Consider the following 24,164-nt stretch of genomic DNA (forward strand, 5'->3'; position numbering starts at 1 on the left):
GTGGAGTAGAGAAGTATTCAGCAAAGACAGCTGCAGAAAGAAAGAAAAAGAGAGAGGGCGAGGTGGGGAGAGAAAGAGAAAGACACAAAGAGAGAAAGAGAATACCTAGGGAAGGAAGCTTTCACAGAAGCTGAAGAAAGTGACCAGTCTGGAGAAGAGGCAACCCAGCCCCTGGAGACCTGGAAAATCCCCTCCCGGCAACTGGCCTGTCTCTAGAACCTAATCACTCCTCCACATGAAAAGGAGTAGATTCTCCAAAAAATCTATTAGATTGATTCTCAAGGGTTGAATTCATGCAGGAAACCCCTGACTGTGAATTTGAATTCCTTGCACCTTTCCGGTCAGCTGAGTGGCCAAGCCACACAGCCTGAACTTACTAAAGAAATTTTGAACTAAAACAAAGGGATAAGAAAACATGGGAAAGAAGTGGTATATGAAAATAAAACGAGTTGATCATTTTTTGATTACTTAAATAAAGCCTACTTTTTTATTCGGATTCCAAGAAGTAGAAAAGAATGCTTATTTAACAGTTACTGCCATCTTCGCTCACATTCAGAGTACATGGGGGAGTCAAGACATCTCCTGAAAACCCCTCAGAGGTGAGTGAGGTAGGGACTTGGGGTAAAGACTCTGTCTTCCTAAGTCAGTTGAGGAGGGACATCGGGATGAAGCTCCACCCACAAGCCCTGCACACACAGGTCTTCTCCCTGAGTGTGTCCTCCTTTAGTACAAGATGAGGTTGAACTTATTGCTAATGTGTTTCACATTTTCCCTCCCCACCCATGTAAAGCTTGTCCCAAAAAAGCTGTTCTTTGCTGAGGTGTGCCTTTTTACTAAGTCCTTGTCCATTCTCCCGACATGTGCAGAATTTCTATTCTATATACTCTGGGGCTTATTGAGGGGTGACTTGTGGCTGAAGCCTTATCTACACCCCTTATATACCTAACATGTCTTAGAATCAATTCTCTGGAGAGACAATGAGATGGAAAATTGAGGATTCACTGGGGAGTGAGGGCAGGACTGGGCAGAGGAAAAGGCTGATGTACAACGTGTCTGCAACCCAGTGATCCTTCAGTTCAATGGGGATCTCTGGATCTGGAATGACCTTCTGGAATTGTCCGCATTGAGTCAAGGGTTGGGGCCAGAAGCTACCCCTGCAAAGAGGCATAGCCCCTGTGGTGTGTGCAGTTCCCTGTGGCTGAGAGCGAGTTCCAGAGTGGAATGCATCACTGCCAGCAGCAACGCTGTTCTCTCAAGCAGCTGGGGTGTTAGCCATGAAAAGGTCATCTGGGCAGAGCTCCACAGTGTCCCCACATGCAGAGTCTCCCTGTGGTGTGTGATCACAAAAGCTTTGCCCATACATCCTGCAAACAAAGACCTCCTTCCGGAGGGCCACCTTGTGCCTGACTGTCCATTCTTTTGCTGATGCTCACCAACACTCCCCAGACAAGGGTGCCTTCCCCTGAAGCAGTCATTGGATGTTTGGTAAATGTTGATTATTGCTAAAGCCTTCCCACAGTCCCTACACAAAAACTTCTCTCCTAAGTGTGTCTTCTTGTGCATGCTGAAGGCTGACTGATGGCTACAGTTGCCCATACTCTATACTCATAAGGCTCCTCTCCTGAACGTGTCCCTCCCATGCCTGATAAAGGTCGACACATCTCTGGAACTTCACTCACAATCTGCATACACAGGGTCTACTTCCCATGTGTGTCTCTGGGGTAACATGAGGCTTGACTGATCACTCGGGTCTTGTTCACAACCCCTGTATACACAGGTTTCTCCCGTCAGTGTGTCCTCTGGTGTCTGACGAGATTTGACTTATGACTAAAGCCTCGCCCACACTCCCTACAAACATAATGCTTCTCCCCTGAGTGTATCCTCTGGTGGACAAGGAGGAGTGATTTCCGGCTAAAGCCTCGGCCACACTCACTGCACACGTAAGGCTTCTCTCCTGAGTGTGTCCTCTCATGTACAATGAGGGTTGACTTGTCACAAAAGCCTCGCCCACATTCCCTGCAAATATAAGGCTTCTCATTTGAGTGTGTCCTCTGGTGTCTGATGAGATTTGACTTCTGGCTAAAACCTCTTCTACACTCCCTGCAGACATAATGCTTCTCCCCTGAGTGTGTCCTCTGGTGGACAAGGAGGAGTGATGTCCGACTAAAGCCTCGGCCACACTCACCACACACATAAGGCTTCTCTCCAGAGTGCGTCCGCTCGTGTATGATGAGGGTTGACTTGTCGCAAAAGCCTCTCCCACACTCCCTGCAAACATAAGGCTTCTCATCCAAGTGTGTCCTCTGGTGTTTGATGAGATCTGAGTTCTGGCTAAAGCCTCGCCCACACTCCCTGCAAACATAAGGCTTCTCCCCTGAGTGTATCCTCTGGTGTTTTCTGAGGGTTGACTTGTCACAAAAGCCTCGTCCACACTCCAGGCACACATAGGGTTTCTCACCGGAGTGTGTCCTCTGGTGTCTGATGAAGGATGACTTCTCACTAAAGCCTCGCCCACACTCGCTGCAAACATAGGGCTTCTCCTCTGAGTGAGTCCACTGATGTCTCTTGAGGATGGACTTATTTCTAAAGCTTTGCCCACACTCCCTGCACAAGTAAGGCTTCTCTTCTGAATGTGTTCTCTGGTGTCTGCTGAGGTTGGACTTCTGGCTAAAACCTCGCCCGCACTCACTGCACACATAAGGTTTCTCCATCGAGTGCGTACGATGGTGTCTGATGAGGGCTGATCTATCTTTAAAGCTTCGCCCACAATCACTGCAAATGTAGGGCTTCTTCCCTAAGAGAGTCCTCGGGTTTGTAATAAAGTTTGATTCCAGGCTACGGTCCGGTTCACACTCTCTACAGTTGATTGCTCCAAATCTCAAGATTTCTGATTCCTTCAAGCCTTTGTCTGGCTGCACAGGGTTTGGTCTTTGGGCTGAGCTGGGCTCTATTTTTACCACCATGTTGCCTTTTCTGGGACTTGCTGACTGTCTTTGGAGTGGGCTGGGGAATGCCCTTGAGGTTTCTCTCTCCTCTGTCCTTGGAGACCAGGGTTTGGAACCACCTCCTCTCTCCTGACCTTCTGCATTTTCATACCAACAGCTTAGATGGGAATACTGCTGCCCCTGCTGTTTCCAATGCCTTGGGCTAGAATTCCCTGGATGGGAGTGATTTTCTGCACATAAGCCCAGGAAGATCTGAAGTACATGCTGGCTGAGGAATTGCTGACAGGAGAAGGCCAGAAGGCAGGAGGAACAAGGGTAGATTTCTGGCTTTGGTTCTGCTGAAGAATGAAAGTTTTCAGTTAGAGTAGCCATAAGTAGGGCTGCTGAGTTGTTCTGCCTTGTCTTAGGACAGAGAATGTTTTACTGCCATACCTGTAATTGATAATATAAGTACAACACAATTTGCTTCTGAGCAATGATTCCTTTACATTCCATCACATTTTCTATTGAGATCCAGAAAATCCACACCAAAAATATCTTGAGAAACCAGGAACCTCTCAAGTGAATATTCTGCTCTGTAAACAACTTCAATTATAATTAGCCTTCTCCTAAGCCACAGACATTCACATTGGTATATACTGTCCACAACTCTTTGTTCTGCTTGGAGATAGTGGTCTCTATGACACATGTGGAAATCCCCTTATGACTTTTCTTATTATATAAAAAAGGGTCTCATAGACATAAAAAGTCCCTCCATCTGGAGGGCTTCCGAATGTAGGAGAAAGTGTATGGAATACTGGTTAAAGAAATTATTGTATATAAAACAAATATAAATTTCAGGCTGCCCACCTGTAAACAAAGACTTATTAGAAAATGTCAAAGTATTAGGTTTTCTACTAAGTATTATGAATTCAACAATGAACAAGACATGGTCTGTGATTTTAGGATTCTGGCACCAAGCCAAAACAACAAAATCTGCCTTTCTTTCCACTTTTCATAAATCAGTAAAAAGAAAAACTTTTCATTTACAGCAGCACCTGCCTATAAAATATCAAAACCAGATGTTGCATTTCATCACAACAGGATCTATCCAATTGATGCTGAGAAATGACCACGTACTTGGCCCCAGACCCTACTGGGCCTAATTAAAGACTTCTGCCTAACTAAGGAACACTGGAATGTTTATAATCAACTGTGTCTGTCCGTAAAAACTCATCCTATCCTATCCAGAATGCTAGTTTTCAAACCTTAATTAGCATAACCATCATGAAACTGCTCCCTAAGAGTAAAACCTTTTATTTTTTCCCCCTCACCAAACTATACAGTGAATTTCTTCACTGCTGTGTCTCCTTGCCTGTTAAGTAAATGATTTGTGCCATTTGATTTTTTGACCTTTTGTGGTCTTTTAGTTTTTGACAATGTGTTTTCCCTTTGGTTGCTTTGACAGGGCACTCACCAGTGCTGGAACTGCTGGACTGCCAGAGGAACACAGCTGTGTGTAGACTGCTCCGTAGGTGCTCAAAGCTGCTTCTGGCAGCCTTGCCATAGGTGAGGCTCTGAGCAGCCGTCAGGCTCTGCTTGCTGTCACTGAGCACTCCCTGGGTTTATTTGGTTTACTTGGGTTCTCAAAGTAACTCATTATTTGTTTCTATTTCTGGTCAGTCATCTCTTATAAGACTTGTGGTCATTCTGGTATTTTGTGACATGAACTTTTTGTCTTGATATTTTGACTGTGATTCGCTGCCATCTTTTTGGCTTATCTAGAAGCATACCAGGTCATTCAGACTACAGTCTGAATATATATATGGCAGTGACGTAACACCCTACATCACTGAGAAGTATTTCAGTAGAAAAAATCTCATTTGTGTCTATTTTGTGTTAAACACTGGAACCAAAAGCTCCTTACACTTAACACCCTGCTAAAGGGACCCCGTGTATACTCATTATGATTCTAATCCTTACGCCTTACTAGCAAAGTGTCATCATTTCATTAAAGATAATTTAGATTTACTGAGGCCATTTTGAGGAACTCTGTTTTCTCTCATGCCCCTTTGCTGTATAATAATTCAGTATATATTTCTTTTTTTTTTTTTTTTTTGAGATGGAGTCTCGCTCTCTCTCCCAGTCTGGAGTGCAGTGGCACGATCTCAGCTCACTGCAAGCTCTGCCTCTCAGGTTCACGCCATTCTCCTGCCTCAGCCTCCTGGGTAGCTGGGACTACAGGCGCCCACCACCACGCCTGGCTAATTTTTTGTATTTTTAGTCGAGACAGGGTTTCACCATGTTAGCCAGGATGGTCTCGATCTCCTGACCTCGTGATCCACCCGCCTCGGCCTCCCAAAGTGCTGGGATTACAGGTGTGAGCCACCGCACCTGGCCAATAATTCAGTATATATTTCTAAAGAACTATATAGTTGAGAGATCTGGCTTGCATCATCAATATATTTACTCATTTGCTTAATCTTAAAATGCAAGGAATAAGGCCAGGTGCAGTGGCTCACGCCTGTAATCCCAGCACTTTGGGAGGCTGAGGCAGGCAGATCACCTGAGGTCGGGAGTTCCAGAACAGCCTGACCAACATGGAGAAACCCCATCTCTACTAAAGATACAAAATTAGCCAGACGTGGTGGCACATGCCTGTAATCCCAGCTACTTGGGAGGCTGAGGCAGGAGAATCTCTTGAACCCGGGAGGCAGAGGTTGTGGTGAGCCAAGATCGTACCATTGCACTCTAGCCTGGGTAACAAAAGCGAAATTCTGTCTTTTAAAAAAAAAAAAAAAAAAAATGCAAGGAATATAGTTTCAGAATTGTTGACCCACATCCTTACAAAACACAATATACAAAATATAGTCCATATAGTTCAAGATTTGTATGCAGTTGTTCTTTGTCAATAGAGAAGGAGTTGGCCAATTTTTTCTGCAAAGAACCAAAGAGTAAATATTTTAGGCTTTGTAGGTGACATGGTCTCTGTCATGACTGCTTAACTCTGCCATTGTATAACAAAAGCAGCCATAAATAATTCATTGTTCCAAAAAAACTTTATTTACAAAAACAGGCAGTGAGACAGATTTGGCCTGTAGGCCCTAGTTTGCCAATCCTCATTTTCCTATGGAGTATGGTCAAGGCTCTCTGTTAAATGGGTGGTTTTCCCCTGTTACCTGTGGTCGTGTTATTATTTTGGAACAGTTAGGTAGATTTGTTTCTCTGGGTACTCCATTTTAGGGATTTTCCCTCTCTTTGTTCATTTAATTCCTTTCTTTGAGTATTTAAACACTAATATGCTCCAAAAGTGCAAAACTATTCAGAAAGGACATGCCTCTCCTTTCCATAGCCTTCCAGCCAAATTCCAATATAACCTCACAGCTAACCAATCTCATTAGTTTCTGGTTTATTAACCCTGTATTACTTTGTGGGGGAAAAAAAAAAGAAGAAGAAGAAGAAACAGATATGCATATGCTCATAATTTCTCACTTTTAAAAATATTCTTTGCACTTGGCTCTTTTCACTTAATATATCCTAGAATTTACTCCCTATCAGTTTAGAGGAGCTCTTCCGCATTTTGGAAGGATGTATCATAACTTCTTCAACCAATTTACTACATAAGGGCAATTAGGTTACTCTAATATTTTATAAAGAAACAATGCTATAATGAATAACCTTGTGCAAGTGTACTATCTTTGGAGATGAATCTTCAGGGTAAATTCCTATAGGTAGGATTGCCAGGTCAAAGCATATGCATATATAGTTTTGTTACATGTTGCCAAATTTCCCTCCACAATAGCTGTAGCATTTCTGCATTGCCATCTGCAGTGTATAATGTTGCCTGTATCCCTCAGCTTCGCCAAGTGTTCTGTCAACCTTTCGAAATGCTGCCAATGATAAGAATGGTGTGTAGTTTTAATTTGCATTAATCTAATTAGAAGTGAAATTGAACACCTTTTCAAACATTTAAGGGACAATGTTATATTTTATTTTGTGAATTGTCTATTCAGGTATTTTGCCTATTTTCTTCCTATCTGGTTTTAGGGTTCTTCTCTTTGAATTTTAAGATTCATTCTATATTATGGAAAATAACTCTTTATATGTGATATACTATGTGTGGCAAATATTTCCTGGAAATTTGTCCTTTCTTTTGATTTTGCTTACAGTGTCAAACTTATCACTCTTCTCCTCTAGGCATCTGGGTTTTTAGTCAAATTTAGAAAACCTTTTACTATGTCCAGGTGATAGAATGTTTACCCCCATTCTATCCTAGTATGTTTATGGTTTAATTTTTTACATTTAGATCTAGTCATTTGGGATTTTTCTTGTATATGGTGTGTGGTATATGGTCCAATGTTATGTTTTTCCAGATGGATATCTAGTTGCCCAACCCCATTTATTAAAATGTCCATCTTTACTCCAGGGATTTGCCACCTTCATCACATACCAAAGTTCCATAAGTACTTGGGTTGACTTCCTGACTTGCTCCTTGATTCCACTGGTCTATTTGTCTAGTCATGGGCCAGCACCACAATGTTTTCTTTCTTTATTTTCTGCTTGCAGCTTCAACTCAAAGGACACATTTTAATTCTAAAGGTTTTATAGCATACTTTAGTGTCTGATAAGGATAGTACCCTGTTATGGCTTTTATTTTTCAGTGTATTCTTGGTTATTTTTCCACCTTTATTTTTCCATGTGAATTTCACAAAAGAATTTCACTTTTTTATTGGGACATGTTAACTTTTTGAATTACCTTAGGGATAACTGACAACCTGATTTTAATCTATAAAAATATTTTTTGAGGTCAGGCATTGTGGCTCACACCTGTAATCCCAGCACTTCGGGACGCCCACGCAGGTGGATCACTTTAGACCAGGAGCTCAAGACCAGCCTGGGCAACATGGCAAAACCCTGTCTCTACTAAAAATACAAACAATTAGCTGGCATTGTGGCATGCACCTGTAATCCCAGATACTAGGAAGGTTGAGGTGGGAGAATCACCTGAGCCCAGGAAGTTGAGGCTGCAGTGAGCTATGATCATGCCACTGTACTCCAGCCTGGATGACAGACGTGAGACCCTGTCTCAAAATATATATAATTTTTTTTTTAATCAAAGAAATTTTAACACAGATTTGGTATTAGATGATATCATTAACTTTGTTGAATGTAGTTATGGTATTGTGGTTATGTAAGAATCCATTTTCACTTTTTAGAGAAATGTGGTATATTTAAGGGTGTCATGATATTTAGAATTAACTTTGAAATAATTTGGCCAGAAAGGGAGAAGTGAATGATAATGCAAGCGGGCAATGTGTTAGTAACTATTAAGTCTAGGTAATTCGTGTTGCTCCTTGATCTATCAGCCAAACAAACACTTATTTCTTTCTTTTTTTTTTTTTTGACACGGAGTCTCGCTGTCGCCCACGCTGGAGTGCAGTGGCCGGATCTCAGCTCACTGCAAGCTCCGCCTCCCGGGTTCACGCCATTCTCCTGCCTCAGCCTCCCAACTAGCTGGGACTACAGGCACCCGCCACCTCGCCCGGCTAATTTTTTGTATTTTTTAGTAGAGACGGGGTTTCACCGTGTTAGCCAGGATGGTCTCGATCTCCTGACCTCGTGATCGGCCCGTCTTGGCCTCCCAAAGTGCTGGGATTACAGGCTTGAGCCACCGCGCCCAGCCATGAACACTTATTTCTAAGATTCAGCCTAAGCTACCCTCTTGCAGCAAATGGTATTTTGGTCACAATATCTGCTGTTCCTCCCCACTGAGCCCATCTCTGAAGGAGGATTATCTTTCCCACCACAGTGACATCAGACTTAGCTGTGGGATTTGCTTTGGCCAATGAAGGTTAGCGGAAAGTCAGTGCACTTTCAAACAAGTTTTAAGAGCCACGATGTGGTCCCATCATTGCTCTTTTTCCCTATACCTTGAGAACCCCACGATCCAGACAGAAATTGCTCCTTTTGCTTGGATCCCAGAACCAAGAGAGTTGAACCACACCTGAAGTAACCAAGAGGTAATGTAAGTGAGAAATGAACATTGGCTGTTATAAGTATTGGGGTTATCACAGTATTATCTGGTCTAAGCTTATTAAATTATCTCCCCTGTGAAGGCTTTAAAGATTATTTCAGAAAGAACTGGCCCATTTATTTCTAACAATGCCCTTGAAGAAAAGACATTAACATGAATATGTGAAGAAAGAGAGAAAAACAGATTTGGGCTGAGCAACATGGCTCACACCCGTAATCCCAGCACTCTGGGAGGCCAGGGTGGGTGGACTGCTTAAGCCTAGGAGTTCGAGACCAGCTTGGGCAATGTGGCAAAACTCTGTCTGAAAAAAAAGAAATAAAATAAAATAAAATAAGGAAAGAAAAGGAAAAGGGAAAGGGGAAAAAGAGAAAAAAGGGGAAAAGAGAAAGAGAAAAGAAAGAAAGAAAGAGAAAGAGACTGGTTTAGGAGGAAAAATGGTATGCTGTCAAGTTTTTATAACTTAAAGAATAAACTTGCGGTTGCAGGCAAGGAGAAATATGGGGATGAAGCACAGGTGAGACAGCGGTAGATAATGGGTTCATTATAATATGTGATGGGGAAAATCGTTAAAGTTCACAAATTGTTAAAGGGTATAAATATAAACACGGAAAAGGAGCATGTGACACTAACTCCTATGGACCCCTGCAGTCCAAAGAAAAGAAAAAGAAGAAAGAGAATAGCCCAAAAGAGAGACGAAGAGGCTGGAAACTGTGGAACATTATGGTGTCAAGCAAGACAAAGCAAACAATTTCAAGGAATGCAATTGGGATCCAGGTTTTTAATATCAAGATTCATTTGAACTAAGTCATTTGTTTGTTTGTTGTTTTATGGGTTTTTTGTTTGTTTGTTTGTTTGAGATGGAGTTTTGCGCTTGTTCCCCAGGCTGGAGTGCAATGACATGATCTCGGCTCACTGCAACCTCCACCTCCTGGGTTCAAGTGAATCTCCTGCCTCAGCCTCCTGAGTAGCTGGGATTACAGGTGCCTGCCACCACACTTGGCTATGAACCAGGTCATTTTTAACATTTTCCTCTGAATCAGTTATATGTATTAACAGTGGGAGAGAAAACAGTATGACCAGAGAAAAATAAAAACAAAACCTAGTTGGACTAAGTAGCTAAGACCAAATCAAAACACACTAAACCATTCACAAAAATTATCAATCTTTTTTTTTAAAAGAAAAACACAGCCCACACAGAACCAGTCCGAAATGGATGAATCTATACTGATTTAGATGGAGCCAGGTCAGATGGGAGCTAGTTCAAACCAGAGGGAATCAGATCAAAACACATCAAAGAAGATGAAAATGGAATAAGGTAAGTCTGATTAAATCATATCAGGGAAACAGCCATGCCATTTGGAGCAAACTCCTGAAGAAACTCCTCCCTGAAACTGGTTTGTGTCTCCAAAAATGTGATTCTTCCCTACATGTTGTATCTAGAAATATAGGAATATCTAGAACAGTAAGCTCCAGTATAGCAGCCACTGGCCATGTGTTTACTGAACACTTGAAACGTGGCTAATCTGAACTAAGATGTGCTCTAAGTGTAAAATACAACCAGGTTTTGAACACAGTACAAAAAAAATAAGTAAAATACCTAATTAATAAGTTTTTACGTTAATTTCATGTTAAAATGATATTTTAATATATTGGGTTAAATAATATATATATTCTTAAAGTTGATTTCACCTGTAGTTACACTTGTAAAAATGTGGTTACTAGGAAATTTAAAATTACCTATGTGGCTCACATTATATTTCTACTAGACAGCACTGATCTAGAACAAGGAGTGGAAAATGACTGCCCACAAGCTAAATCCAGTCCTCTGTTTTTGTATCACCTACAAGCTAAGAATGGTTTTTACATTTTTAAGTGGCTAGAAAAAAGTAAAAAGAGTAGTAATATTTCATGATACATAAACATAATATTAAATTCAAATTTCAGTGTCTATAAAGAAAGTTTTATTGGAACACATCCACGCTCATTCGTTTGCATATTGTTTATGGCTGCAACTCAATGGCAAGTTAAGGGTTGTTACAGAGGCCTTATTACCTGCGAAAACAGTTATTGTTTGGCCCTTTACAGAAAAAGTTGGCCAATCCCTCATCTAGAGTTATGTTGCAATTGACATTTATCAACCCAGATTTAAATAATTTTTTTATTTTTAATTTTTATTTTTTCAGACTGAGTTTCACTCTGTCACCAGGCTGGAGTGCAATGGCACAATCTCAGCTCACTGCAACCTCCGACTCCCTGGTTTAAGCGATTCTCCTGCCCCAGTCTCCCAAGTAGTTGAGATTACAGGCACATGCCACCACACTCAGCTAATTGTTGTATTTTTAGTAGAGACGGGGTTTCACCATGTTGGCCAGGATTGTCTCGATCTCCTGACCTCGTTTAGGTTTGCAAACAAACGAAAAAGAAAAAAACATGGTTTATGAAACCCCCAAACCACAATAAACTTGACTCTTAATTTTAACTTACATCACAGAGCTGCATCTCTCCCTACTCTCCCCCTTGCAAACCACGCCCCAAGCCTCACTGGCCTCCTTGCAGCTTCATGTATTGGGCAGGTACATCCCTTCATTAAGGTCTTCGTGTCAGTAATTCCCTCCACCTGAAATGCTCGTACCCTAGATACCTACAGTTCTAACCTCCTCACCACATTATGTCTTTAGCCAAATATTACTTCTTCAGTGATTTCAAATACCCAGTTTTAAAATTCAGCCAGTCACCCTATCACACCCAATACCCCTTTATCCTGCCTTATATCATTATTTTTTACTAAGTTGCACTTATCACCTTTTAACATACCGTATTATAATATCCTTGTATATGAAGCTTTTGGTTTGTTGTCTGTCTCCTTATACTAGAAAGTAAGCCCCATGGAGGCAGGGATTACGATTTTGTTTACTAATGTGTTGTAAATATCTAGAACATTTTTTTGTGGTACATAGTAGGTGATCAATAAATTGCTATTGAATTAATGAAGGAAAGGAAAGAACACAGCCTCACCCAATGAGAGAAGATTCCTATAATTCTCCAGCATCACTTCTTTGTATAGATTCCTCTGCTCTGGACTCAGTCTCTTCCATTCTGCTTCTGTGAAGATCACAGCCACATCCCTGAATGTAACTGGTACCTACAAACAACCAGTAAATTAATGTACAGCAAGCCACCATCAATCTTCCCTGTGTGTGGAGCACAGCTGGTGACCCTGGAGAGCCTGGATATGCAAGTTGATGTAATTCATCAGAATATATGGTTCTCCCTATGAAGAAGTTCTGAACACTACTGTGTGCCTAGTTTTCTGTTAAAATCTGTGAGGAGCATAACTGAGCACAGAACACATTCTAGGCCCTTGACATGTATGATTTCACTGGAGAAATGATTTGTGAATTACTTTGTAAACCTCAGGCTGTGTTTAGGACAGTGACCTTGAGAATTCATAATGAAGGAATTCAGAGATAAAACAGCAGAGAATGGGCTGCAGAAGGAACAAAAGCATCACAGACTTAGGGCTTGTGCTGGGCAGCAGGGAGTGGTAAAGATTTAGAAAGAATGGAAGAAAACTTCGATTACAGAGAAAAATGGGAGTGAACAGATGGGGTCTGGAATGAGCATTTCTTAAAAGCTCAGGTTACTAAATGGGATCTATAAAATCCTTGTCTTTGCTATGTGCTTTAACAACTTTTTTCAAGAAAGCCTAATGCTTCACTCATCTACCCAGATGTTGACCGCCTTTTCCCTTCCCAAGAAAGAGAATATATGTCTGTTCTCTGGGAAATGAGCCAGCACTTCAGGGGGAAAAAAAATGTAATCCCAACTCACCACTATTTGGGCTTTTCCCTCCTTTTCCTGGGGCCAGTCAGTATCATTAGAAGGCAAGCCTAGTGAAAGAAAAAGAAGCTATGAGAAACCAGACCCCCGCCCCCCAGGCTCCCTGAGCAGCTCTTTTGAACCTTAGGATGAAGGAAGTAGTCACTTTACTCAGAGGTGACCTCTGAAGCATTTTCAGGTGAACCTGGAGACTTGGCTCCCTCTTCATCTTTCTGGCCCTTTCTCACCTTTCGCTTTATGATTTTGGATCAGTTTCTTCATGGTCTCTACATTTTCCCCATTCTTTGAAAGCAAAATCTCTTCCCAGTATTGATCTCCCAGTGCTGAAGGATGAGGCAACATCATGGCCCCAGAGTCAGCCCAGTGTGAGCCTTGAAATTCTGCCAGAGGTCCAGGTAGATGTTATTTCATCTCAAGATGGAGTTCTGCTGCCTGTGGTGACTTCTTCCAACCTTAATTGTAAAAGCTCATCTTGTTTCCATGCAGCCAGGACCTGTGGGGTGAAGAAGCAATTTGCTATTGCTGGGGCTTTTATTGTGGGCCCTAGGCTTATGCCTCTTCAACAGGGATTCTGTTCTCTCACACCCTCCTCATTCAACAAACAGAGTCTCCATCTACAAGGGTTCCCTGGATTTTCTACCTTCATTCACTCTACCTTCATTTCTAGGCCCTCATGCTTATGTTCTGCCACTTTCCCTTAGCTCTCAAACCTTACTTCTTCTGTCTCTGTACCTCAGATTCAAACTCTATGTTTCAGATCAGTCTCTGCTTCTACCTGAAGCCTGAGTCAGAGAGAAGACAAATTTTAACATAATGCCTATGGAGAAAGAGCCTCTGACTGTTTCCTGCAGACCAATCAAGGCGTGCAGAACTCAGCTTCTGATTCCCCTGCCCCAACCCCAGGTTCCATCTATATTCAGTTACTTATGTCTTGGATGGGCACAGTGGCTCACACCTGTAATCTCAGTACTCTGGGAGGCCAAGGCAAGCTAATTGCTTAAGCTCAGGGGCTCAAGACCATTCTGGGCAACATAGCGAAATGCCATCTCTACAAGAAATACAAAAATTAGTTGGGCATGATGGTGTGTGCCTATAGTCCTAGCTACTCAGCAGGCTAAGGTGGGAGGATCACCTGAGCTCAGGGAGTCAAGGCTGCAGTGAGCTGAGATCGTGCCACTGCACTCTAGCCTGGGTGACAGGAGTAAGAACCTATCTCAAAAAAAGAAAAAAAAAAAAAAAGATCCCTATGTCCCTGGTATTCTGAGGAGTTTAGGAGATCAAAAGTCAGTCCTTCTTACTTAAGGGAGAGCTCCAGGTCTCACAATTACTCTAAAGCGATAACCTCCTAGCTTCCATTTCTATGCATGTCTACAACATGACCTTACCAGAGATGTGCATTTGTGTATCCTGATGGGCCCAAATCAAAGTCCTACACTGATGTGGTCCCAGAGAAGGCAGGTGGTATTAGGAGTTATGCCACCTTCAGAAGCTCCTCAGACACTGTCCAGGATTTCAGCCCAAATGACTACAGGCCTATTGTTACCTAGTACCCTTCTGAGACTAGCTGGGGTCTCTAAGCAGCTCTTGTAATTCATCCCTCAACACCACAGGCAGAGATGACCACTCCCTCTTCTGTCCAACCTGGGCATCATACCATATTGCAATTTCTCTATTTACATGACTGTCTTGACTAAACTGTGAAGCTTCTCATAAGATGAAATGAATTTCAGTCTTTTTGCTAATCTACTTTTAGTGATTAGGATAAAAGAGGCCTTTGTGGTAGATTTTATCATCATTCCCAATTATTTGTTACCCTATAAAAAGACGGTACTTCCTTGTCCCAGACTTCAGGCTTGACCTTGTAACTTGCCTTGGAAAATGAATGAGTGAAAGCAACGATGCCGTTTCTAAGCATTGCATAATTCCACCATTTCTCTTGTTCTGAGAACAGCATGTCCCCAAAGGGACTGTGGTTCTATTGTAAAAGGTCATGGTACAAAGCTAAAGCCAACCTATAATACCTGCAGTACAACGTAGCTGAGGCTGACAAAACCTTTCTCCTAGTAACACTAGTATCTGTAGCTAACATTTATAAAGCAAGATCTTTAAGTGCAGACTTTTTTTTTTTTTTTTTTTGTGAGACAGAGTCTCACTCTGTTGCCCAAGCTGGAGTGCAGTGCTGTGATCTCGGCTCACTGCAACCTCTGCCTCCTGGGTTCAAGTGATTCTTTTGCCTCAGCCTCCCAAGAACCTGGGATTACAGGTGCCTGCCACCACGCCCGGCTAATTTTTGAATTTTTAGTAGAGACGGGGTTTCACCATGTTGGCCAGGCTGGTCTTGAACTCCTGACCTCGTGATCTGCCTGCCTTGGCCTCCCAAAGCACTGGGATTACATGCATGAGCCACCATGCCTGGTTACTAGGTACAGATTTCTGTTAATCTTCACAAAACAGCCAAGAGGTGGATGCTGCTATTTCTTTCCATCTCACAGAGGAGGAAACTGGGGCATCAAGAGGTTGGTTTATTTGTCTTTAAGATTACACAGCTACCAAATGTGTTCTAGGCACAGCCACAAATCTTAGCACATTGAAGGCCCAATCAATAGTGGGAACTAGGGCTGGGTGAGAATGGGTTTATGGGCTTGCGTCCTTGTAGTAGCATGTTTCACTCTCCATCCCCAGTGTGTGCCACTCCTTATAGGTATACACCCTATCACGTTGAACTCAGGAGTGACCATGTGACTTGATTTGCCAGTGAGCTATGATCAGAATTGTCTCTTTGGGTAGAATCTAGTGATGGGGACAGTTTTCACACTATTTATACTGGAGCTTTGGAATGGCTTCAGAATGCTGGAAAATGCTGGAACCCTAAAAGTGAAAAGTCAGCTAAGCTACAAACGACTGTCTATAGTTATCATTTTGCTATTGTTTGTTTTTTCTAGGAATCTGAGAACACACCACATAGCTCCCAGACCATGTTTCCTCCTACCTGCTGGACATCTCACTTCAGCAAACACTTACTGAACATCTGCTACAAGCTAGGCACTGGGATGAGCTTTGCAGATATCAGGGAAATATGACAGCACCCTGTCACGGAGAGCCCAGCTGAGGTGTGCAGCGCCGTGAGCAGGGCAGTCCGCAAGCTGTCACATAAACACCTAGTCTCCTTTCCTTCTCTTCCTAACCTGCTACTCCTTCTTTCCTCAGCTTCTTCACTTCCAAGACTCCCAGTTCCATCACCACACTTGACCTCTGGGTCATCACTGACTCTATGCCTCCCTGCCACGCCTAACCAATTACAAAGGCCTGTAGATTCTGTCCACATCAGAGCTGCCTCCCATCACCCCGCACCAGCTGGGAAGCTCAGACAACAGCAACAGCCTCCTGACAGGGGTCTCTGCAGATCTCCCCCACACCCCGATACTCCTTATCCATGCCTCCCACAATTGGCTCTATGTGCTGTTGATTGAGCTATTCAATCGTTCCATAATTACCAGTGCCCACTGTGTGCTAAGGACTGCTCCAACATTTGGGATACTGCTGCAAATGCAACAGAAAAAATACCAGCCCTCATGTAGCTGCCATTTTAGTGCGGTAGGGGCAAGGAGATGGACAAAAATAAAATATAGCTCAGAAAAGACACAAGATGTCAGATGGCGATACGCACTGAAGGATCCAGTGGTAGAGACTGGAGGAGTTGCAATTTTAAATTGAGTATTTAAGGAAAGCTTTTTAAAGGTGATTTCTTGAGATCTGAACAATGTGAGGGAGTGATTCATGTGGGCCACTGTGTCAACAGAACTATAAGGAAAGAAACCAGCCCATTGAAGGTCCTAGGGCAGGAGTGAGCCCTGCTCTTTCAGAAATACATTCCCTGTGGCAGAAGGGTGTGAGACACAGTGGTGGCAGTTAAAAGCAGTCAAGGACAGTGGTACCAGGGCACAGGTCATGTGCAGTCTTGAGAATGCTGGTCTTGATGTGGAGGGAAATGAGAAGCCATCAGAGGATTTGGAGCAGAGGGATAACAAGCTTGGATTTACATTTTAAAAGATGTCTCTGGCTGGTAGACTAGGAACAGACAAAGGGGACAGGGGACAAGGAGAGAGGCAAGGAAATCTCATAAAGGCTGTTGAAATAATTCAGGTGGGAGATAATGGTGGTTTGGACAAAAGTGGACACAGCGGAGGTGGTGAGTAGCAATCACATCCTGAATTTCTTTACTGTATGTGATTTGCGAGATGAAAAGAAAAATCAAGACAATTCTAAGATTTTTGCCTGGAGCAGTTGGAAGGATAAGACTTACCATCAGCCATGCACGGTGGTTCATGCCTTTAATCCCAGCACTTTGGGAGGCCAAAACGGGCGGATCACCTGAGGTCGGGAGTTCGAGACCAACCTGACCAACATGGAGAACCTCCATCTCTACTAAAAATACAAAATTAGCCAGGCATGGTGGCACATGCCTGTAATCCCAGCTACTCAGGAGCTTGAACCCGGGAGGCAGAGGTTGTGGTGAGCCGAGATCACGCCATTGCACTCTAGCCTGGGCAACAAGAGCAAAACTTCGTCTCCAAAAAAATAAAAAGTTGTTTGGTGCTAAAGAAGAGGCTGAGGACAACTTTGCCTGAGAAAATCAAGGCATGCTTTGCAATGGAGTAAATGTGTGACTGAATCAATAGGAGCTCAATTGCCAAGTAGAAAACCACAGAGGAATAAAACAGTACAGAATGGAATCTATTCCCATACAGCTACAAGGGCGCACTACTACAAAAGGAGTAACTGGTAGGGACAAGACTGAAAAGGTGAGTTGAGAGATAATTCAGATATTAATCAGATATCAATATTAACAATTACAGTTCATATTTACTAAGCATATACTATGTGCCAGGCACTACCTTATAGGAATTATCTGCCAGGCCTTACAGGAATTACCACATTTCTTCCACACAACTCCCTGAGATGGGCACTATTATTTTCCCCATTATACAGATGAGGAGTAGAAGACACAGTGAAATAATGTCTCCAAGGTTACACAGCTAATGTGTGGTAAAGATGGGCTTTGAATCTAGGCAGTCTGTCTCCAGAGCCCACACCCAGGCTGGAGTGCAGTGGTGCGATCTCGGCTTACTGCAACCTCCACTTTCCAGGCTCAAGCCATCCTCCCATCTCAGCCTCCTGAGTAGCTGGGACCACAGGTGTGCACCACCATGCCCAGCTAATTTTTCTATTTTTAGTAGAGATGGGGTTTTGTCATGTTGCCCAGGCTGAGTTCAAGTGATCCATCCCTTCAGCCTCCCAAAGTGCTAGAATTATAGGTGTGAGCCACCACACGTGGCTTCACACTGTAATTACTGAGTTTGGACAGAGTTGAAAGTAGGTAATAAGAAATGGCCCGCTTGAGTAGGTGAGTGGCATGATCTTTATTTTTTCTTCAGAGGAGCAACTTAAAAGGCAGGGTGGAAGGTAAACTAGTGGTGGAGAAGAGATGAAAATTTGGGTAGCACAGCAGTGAGATGAGGGGAAAAGAATAAAGGGGTATGCCAAGGTAGAATTGAGAGGACTCCATCACTAATTAGAAGGATGAGAATTTCAGTATCAAAGTTATAAGCTACATAAAAGTTCAACTGTTCAAAAAAATTTACTGGGCTAGCTTTCTATTATAGGTATTGTTAGATTATAACAATATAGGTATTGTTAGATTATATTGCTCTGATAAGATTACTTTTTAAAAAGTTTGTACTTTTCTGTAAATCAAAAGAATATGGAGTCATAAAATGGCAAGTGTTTTAGGGTTAGCCTAAAATTGGGCATTGTCATCGATTTCAAAGAAGGTATGAACTAGCAGGCTTAAACAGCCTAATTCTTCTTTGGACTGGTCCTTGGCAGCAGTTCCTTTTCAGACTCAATACACAGAATTCAGACAGATATAAGTCAAAACAAAACTTTACAAAGCCAAACGTATTATCTTTTGCATTAACCTATTTTTTTCCATCATACATGCTACTAGTATGTGCATTAGCATGATATTCTAACATACATTGCATTAAAAATTAAAAGGTGGCGCCAGGTGCGGTGGCTCAAGCCTGTAATCCCAGCACTTTGGGAGGCCGAGACGGGCAGATCACGAGGTCAGGAGATCGAGACCATCCTGGCTAACACAGTGAAACCCTGTCTCTACTAAAAATACAAAAAAAAAAAAAATTAGCCGGACGAGGTGGCGGGCGCCTGTAGTCCCAGCTAGTTGGGAGGCTGAGGCAGGAGAATGGCGTGAACCCGGGAGTTTGCAGTGAGCTGAGATCCGGCCACTGCACTCCAGCCTGGGCGACAGAGCGAGACTCCGTCTCAAAAAAAAAAAAAAAAAAAAAAAAAATTAAAAGGTGGCAGCTCAGGGTGAGCTTTTCTGTTATTCATTTCTTCCTAAATTTTTAAGGGCTTTTTCTCAGTCAATAGTTTGTACAAACTGGTTAGTTTAACTTCAATACCCATTTCATTAAAGTTGATGGATCGTGATGAGATGCATTTAAGGCAGATAGTGATCAATGTTTTTTTATCTCTTGAACACAAGCTTTGTCTGAATGATATTCTTTTATCTCTTGAACACAAGCTTTGAATAATAACTACAGGTTTTAAGTGCTGTTACATTAATACCATAATGTATGTGTTAGAAACAAAGGGCTATTTCAAAGGTAGATACTTGAAAATTCTCTAGTCTCAATGTATATGTGTATTGAATATACTCTAAAAATAAATGTGCAATTTGCCAGTAGGACAATGCAGTGATTAGCATTAGGTATGTCTCTTTGATATCCTAGCTATGTCCCACTTTCTTCTAAGTGCAATCCTTTCATGTTCACTTGCTGTTTCACCCCATCTACTCTAACTTCATTTGGAAGACTTGTCTAGAGGATAGCATGTATTTTTACCTTTGCAGTGAATTGTATATGCTAATTGTAACCACAGCTATTTTTATGTTAACATAACTCCAAATGTTATATTAAATGTTCTATTATATATCAACTCTAATCCCTTAAGTAAATTTTAAGAAATAAGTTCTTGTTCAAAAAAAGAAAGGAAGAAGGATAAGAATTTCAGAAATAACAAGGTGGCAAGAAAGACTCAGAGCTCCCGTTGGTGACCAGGGGTGGAAGACACAGTTATTAACAGAAATCAGCAACAGATAAAGAGAAAAGGGAGAGGGAGAATTGGCCTTGCTGAATTCCAGATACTTCTCCCTCTTATACTTCTTACCTTAATTGTTAAGTGTGTACAGTTTGCACTAAGCAATGGCACTTTTTTAGAAGAAATGGGCAGATTTTAAAACAATCTAGAATTAAGACATTAAGGAATTACTGTCGGTTTTGTTGAATATGGTAATATTATGGTTACATTTTTAACAAACAGTCCTTCTCTGTTGGAAATGCATATGATAGTATTTTTAGGTAAAATTATGTGATGTCTGGGATTTCCTTCCAAATACTCCAGCAGCAAAAACAAGAAAATGAGGGGGCAGGGGCTCAATGAAACACGGATTACAGAATGTTGGTAACTAAAGAAGTTCTAAATCCTAATTCTACCCAACCCAGTCATATTACACAAGTAAATTTCTTAACCTCTGTAACATGCCACTTCTATCAATTCAGAGTTTTGATTCCTAACTTTCAAATTGTTGAGAGTTTAAAATATTATGGAGACCATAAACCCAGTTGCCTGGCAGATAACAGTGGCCCAATAAATGGTAATTACCATCATTTTTTATTTCACAGTAGCTGACAAATCCCTGGGAATCCAGCAGCCAGGATGAAATATGCCTGGGGCAAAGATGGTGGTTACCTTAATGAGAGTACCAGTCTGGGGTAATATTCCCTGTGGAGATCCTTGCCCTTAAAATCGCCCCACTATTGTAGAAAAGCAAGCAAGGCCTTGAGCCTCAATTTGGACACTTCAGGGTACAGATGTCAGATGGGCAAAGGAAATTCAGCCATGGTTTCGAGCAGAAATGACACTACAGGAATGTGAAAGGTAAGTGGTACCTACCTGATAGGAGGTTCTCAGGAGCACAGAAGTCCTTCCTTTCTCAAGAGATAGTCCTCTCCCAGCAGGCAGGTATTGGAGAAGGTGGACCTGAGGATGAAACAGGCAGTGTGAATTTCAGGATTGTCTCCTAGCACCCAGATATGGAGGCTAGAAATCCCCAAGTTTAAAATGAGTGCGCCAGCTAGGAGCGGTGGCTCATACCTGTAATCCCAGCACTTTGGGAGGCCAGGGCAGGTGGATTACCTGAGGTCAGAAGTTTGAGACCAGCCTGACCAACATGGAGAAATCCTGTGTCTACTAAAAATACAAAATTAGCCAGGCATGGTCGCGCTTACCTGTAATCCCAGCTACTCGGGAGGCTGAGGCAGGAGAATCGCTTGAACCTGGGAGGCTGAGGTTGTGGTGAGCTGAGATCGCACCACTGCACTCCAGCCTAGGCAACAAGTGTGAAACTGTGTCACAAAAAAAAAAAAAAAATTGAGCAGGCCTCCTCTTCCTTTAACAAGAAAGCCTCAGATCTGTCAGAGAAGAGAATAATGTAAACAGCTTCTAGGGCACAGAACCACGTGGGGACATCAGAATACAGTCTGCCCTGACAAGCTGCTATTACATATTTATCCCTTTAATGCCTATGGGCCTCAAGTTGTACTATTATTAGTAATAGTTAACACTTACTAAACTCTGACTGTATACCAGAGACAATTCCAGGCACCATACAAGTTTTACCTACCCAAAGCTCCATGAGTTACATACCTTCCTCAAATTGACAATGCTAGAAAGTGCCTAGATTTGAAGTCTAGCTGTGGAGCGCCACACCCTTAGCCAGCTGGGCCAGTAATGATGTCAGCAGTGACCAATCCCTATGGGGTCTGACAATTCTCAAAGTGTATCCACACATAGGGTTTAGGGGATGTAGATGAAACAGAATTGGCCATGAGTTAACAAATGTTGAATCTGGTGACAGGTCCGTGGCAGTTCATTGAATGGCTCTACTGGGTAGGTTTAAAATGTGCCCTTATGAAAAAATTAAAAATTAAATTAAACGCCTGATATCCAGAACTTGCCATATGCCAGAAGTGATTTGGATTGTCGACCAGAAGCCATCAGAGTTCTCCACCATACCTAACCCTTCACAGCCCCAAACCAGATATTTGGCCCTAATGTGTGAGGAAAAAGCAGTCCAGGAAAGAAGGAGTCAGCCAAATGGGCCACCCAGATGACGACCACACCCAGGACCTCTGCCACAAAGCACAGGGAGCACCTCCCACATGACACGCCTTGAGATAACAAGTCCCAGAGAAAAGGCCTGTCCCCATTAAAAAAAAAAAAACTACCTAGATGTATGTCAGAGTGATACAGCCCGCTATTATTAGAGGACAAAACCTCCCTCACCTCCCTAAAAACCCCAGGGACTCCTGACCCAAGACACTCGCCCAGACCCTCTCAGGATATTCTGACCACGTCTAGCTCACCTCCACTTCCACCCCTGCAACCCCTAACAAACCAAGGCCCATCAAGCATCAAGGCCTGAGATGGCCTCCCCCAAACCACCCTCGTCACCACTTGGGACATATCCAGCCCCACCCAAAACACAGAAAAACTCGGAGATGCAGGACTCAGAACGCTCCCCAGCCAAAAACCACCCAGGGATGTGCGGACCTAGCCACGTCCCCATCCCAGCCTTGGGGATGTTGGTCCATTTGGCCCTGGCAGAACTCAACCCCACAGCCCAAATAAACCCCAGGACGCACAACTGGGGCCGCCCTTCCTATTCGAAAACCGGTTGACCCAGAATAATCCCGCCTGGTTCAAGACAGACGTTAGAATTCCAGGTCACTCTCACAAGACAGACGATAGAATTCCAGGTCACTCTCGTCCCCCCAGGGGAAAAAAGGTCCGCAGAGGTCCCGGCAAGCAGGGGCTCACCCCATCGCCCCGTCCCAGGGAGCACCGCGAGCTGCGCCCCCTCCTCTAAAAACCAAATATCTCCAACCCGCACTCCCCATCGGCCACACTCTACCCTGCGTCCTAACCTACACCCGGCCTTTCCCGAACCTCCTTTCCCCACGAGAGAGGGCATCCTGGGGCCAAGGAGCCGCGGAGGCCGCGCTCACCCGAGCCAGTGGGCCCGGGACCTCGGCCGTCGACCTACGCCAGAACTACAGTTCCCAACATCCTCGCAGGCTTCGGCTCCCATTGGCCGCCACGTAGCCGCTTCTGGGCCGTGCAACGGTTAATTTTCCAGGACATTGGCTACTGCAGTGACATCCTCTCCGTCTCTTCTTAAAATACCCATGCTGGGCTGGGCGCAGTGGCTCACGCCTGTAATCCCAGCACTTTGGGAGGCCGAGGCGGGCGGATCACGAGGTCAGGAGATCGAGACCATCCTGGCTAAGACGATGAAACTCCGTCTCTATTAAAAATACAAAAAAATAGCAGGGCGTGATGGCAGGCGCCTGTAGTCCCAGCTACTCAGGAGGCTGAGGCAGAATGGCGTGAACCTGGGAGGCGGAGCTTGCAGTGAGCCGAGATCGCGCCACTGCACTCCAGCCTGGGCGACAGAGCGAGACTCCGTCTCAAAAGAAAAAAAAGCAAAAAAAAAAAAAAAAAAAAAAAAAAAGCCATGCTGAAAACAGGTTCTGGCTCCCGAGTGAAGTCTCTGTCCTCTAGGCCCATTCTGCCAAAAAAAAAAAAAAAAAAAAAAAGACTACACTCCCCACAAGCCTCTGCGGCAGCTTCGGCAGGCGCTTCCGGAAGCTGAGGTTACCGAGGGAAGTCATTTCCGATTGGCGAATCTAGACGGAGCAGTGCGAGAACTGTCAGGCGTGCATTGGGTACAGAGTTTCCTGCACTGGACCCACTGAATTCCCTGGGCTGAGGCTCCATAGCATGCGAGCTAGCTTATGTGAGCACTATGTAGATTCGACTTCGTGCTGCCTGTGGGACACAGGCAGGGCAAAACCGCCTCCCAGCGTCTCAGTTGAACCCTTACCCTCAGCACTCCTGTGGGTGGCCTGTAGTCACCTTCCTCTTGTCGAAGTCCTCAGAGTTAGTGACAGACTCTCATCCAGTTTCTGGAGGAGGGAAGCCTCACTCAGGATGGAGTCTGGCTCTGTGGCCTCTTATCTTAAGATCCCGATTCAGATCTGTGCTACTGGAGCCGGGCGTGGTGGCGCGCGCCTGTGATTCCTGTAACACCGAGGGAGGCTGAAGCTGGAGATGGCTTGAGGCCAGGAGTTAAATATATATATTTTAAAAATAATAATTTTTTAAAACTGGGCTACGCTGATACCTTGTGCAACACGGCAATTGGGGTTTTGCAGATCAGACCT

At 43.4% G+C, this 24,164-nt stretch overlaps 1 protein-coding gene across 2 annotated transcripts; it reads right to left on the reverse strand.

The window, feature by feature from the left end:
• Window positions 1-456: 456 nt before the first annotated feature.
• ZNF343 (zinc finger protein 343) lies at window positions 457-23,536 on the reverse strand. Of its 2 annotated transcripts, XM_073008930.1 has the most exons (7): window positions 22,947-23,536; window positions 21,168-21,265; window positions 20,833-20,919; window positions 13,026-13,291; window positions 12,790-12,848; window positions 11,974-12,100; window positions 457-3,283 (listed from the first exon to the last, which is right to left on the reverse strand). In XM_073008930.1, exons 4-7 carry the CDS (start codon window positions 13,141-13,143, stop codon window positions 1,788-1,790), a joined length of 1,800 nt encoding a protein of 599 aa, XP_072865031.1. In that variant the 5' UTR covers window positions 13,144-13,291; window positions 20,833-20,919; window positions 21,168-21,265; window positions 22,947-23,536; the 3' UTR covers window positions 457-1,787. The 2 variants fall into 2 exon arrangements, with proteins under 2 accessions (XP_072865031.1, XP_037850939.2); XM_037995011.2 differs by having other exon boundaries at window positions 457-3,280; window positions 21,168-23,338.
• Window positions 23,537-24,164: the final 628 nt, after the last annotated feature.

This window comes from Chlorocebus sabaeus, chromosome 2 (assembly GCF_047675955.1).
Source record: "Chlorocebus sabaeus isolate Y175 chromosome 2, mChlSab1.0.hap1, whole genome shotgun sequence".
NCBI lineage: Eukaryota > Metazoa > Chordata > Mammalia > Primates > Cercopithecidae > Chlorocebus > Chlorocebus sabaeus.

Excerpts from the sequence above, each read along its gene's own strand:
- ZNF343 (XM_073008930.1), bottom strand. The coding sequence starts at position 13,143 with ATGATGTTGCCTCATCCTTCAGCACTGGGAGATCAATACTGGGAAGAG. Across the intron at positions 12,101-12,789 it reads AGGGAAAAGCCCAAATAGTG|GTACCAGTTACATTCAGGGA; the intron begins GTGAGTTGGGAT and ends GGTTGTTTGTAG. Across the intron at positions 3,284-11,973 it reads TAGGAATCTTCTCTCATTGG|CAGAACCAAAGCCAGAAATC; the intron begins GTGAGGCTGTGT and ends TTCATTCTTCAG.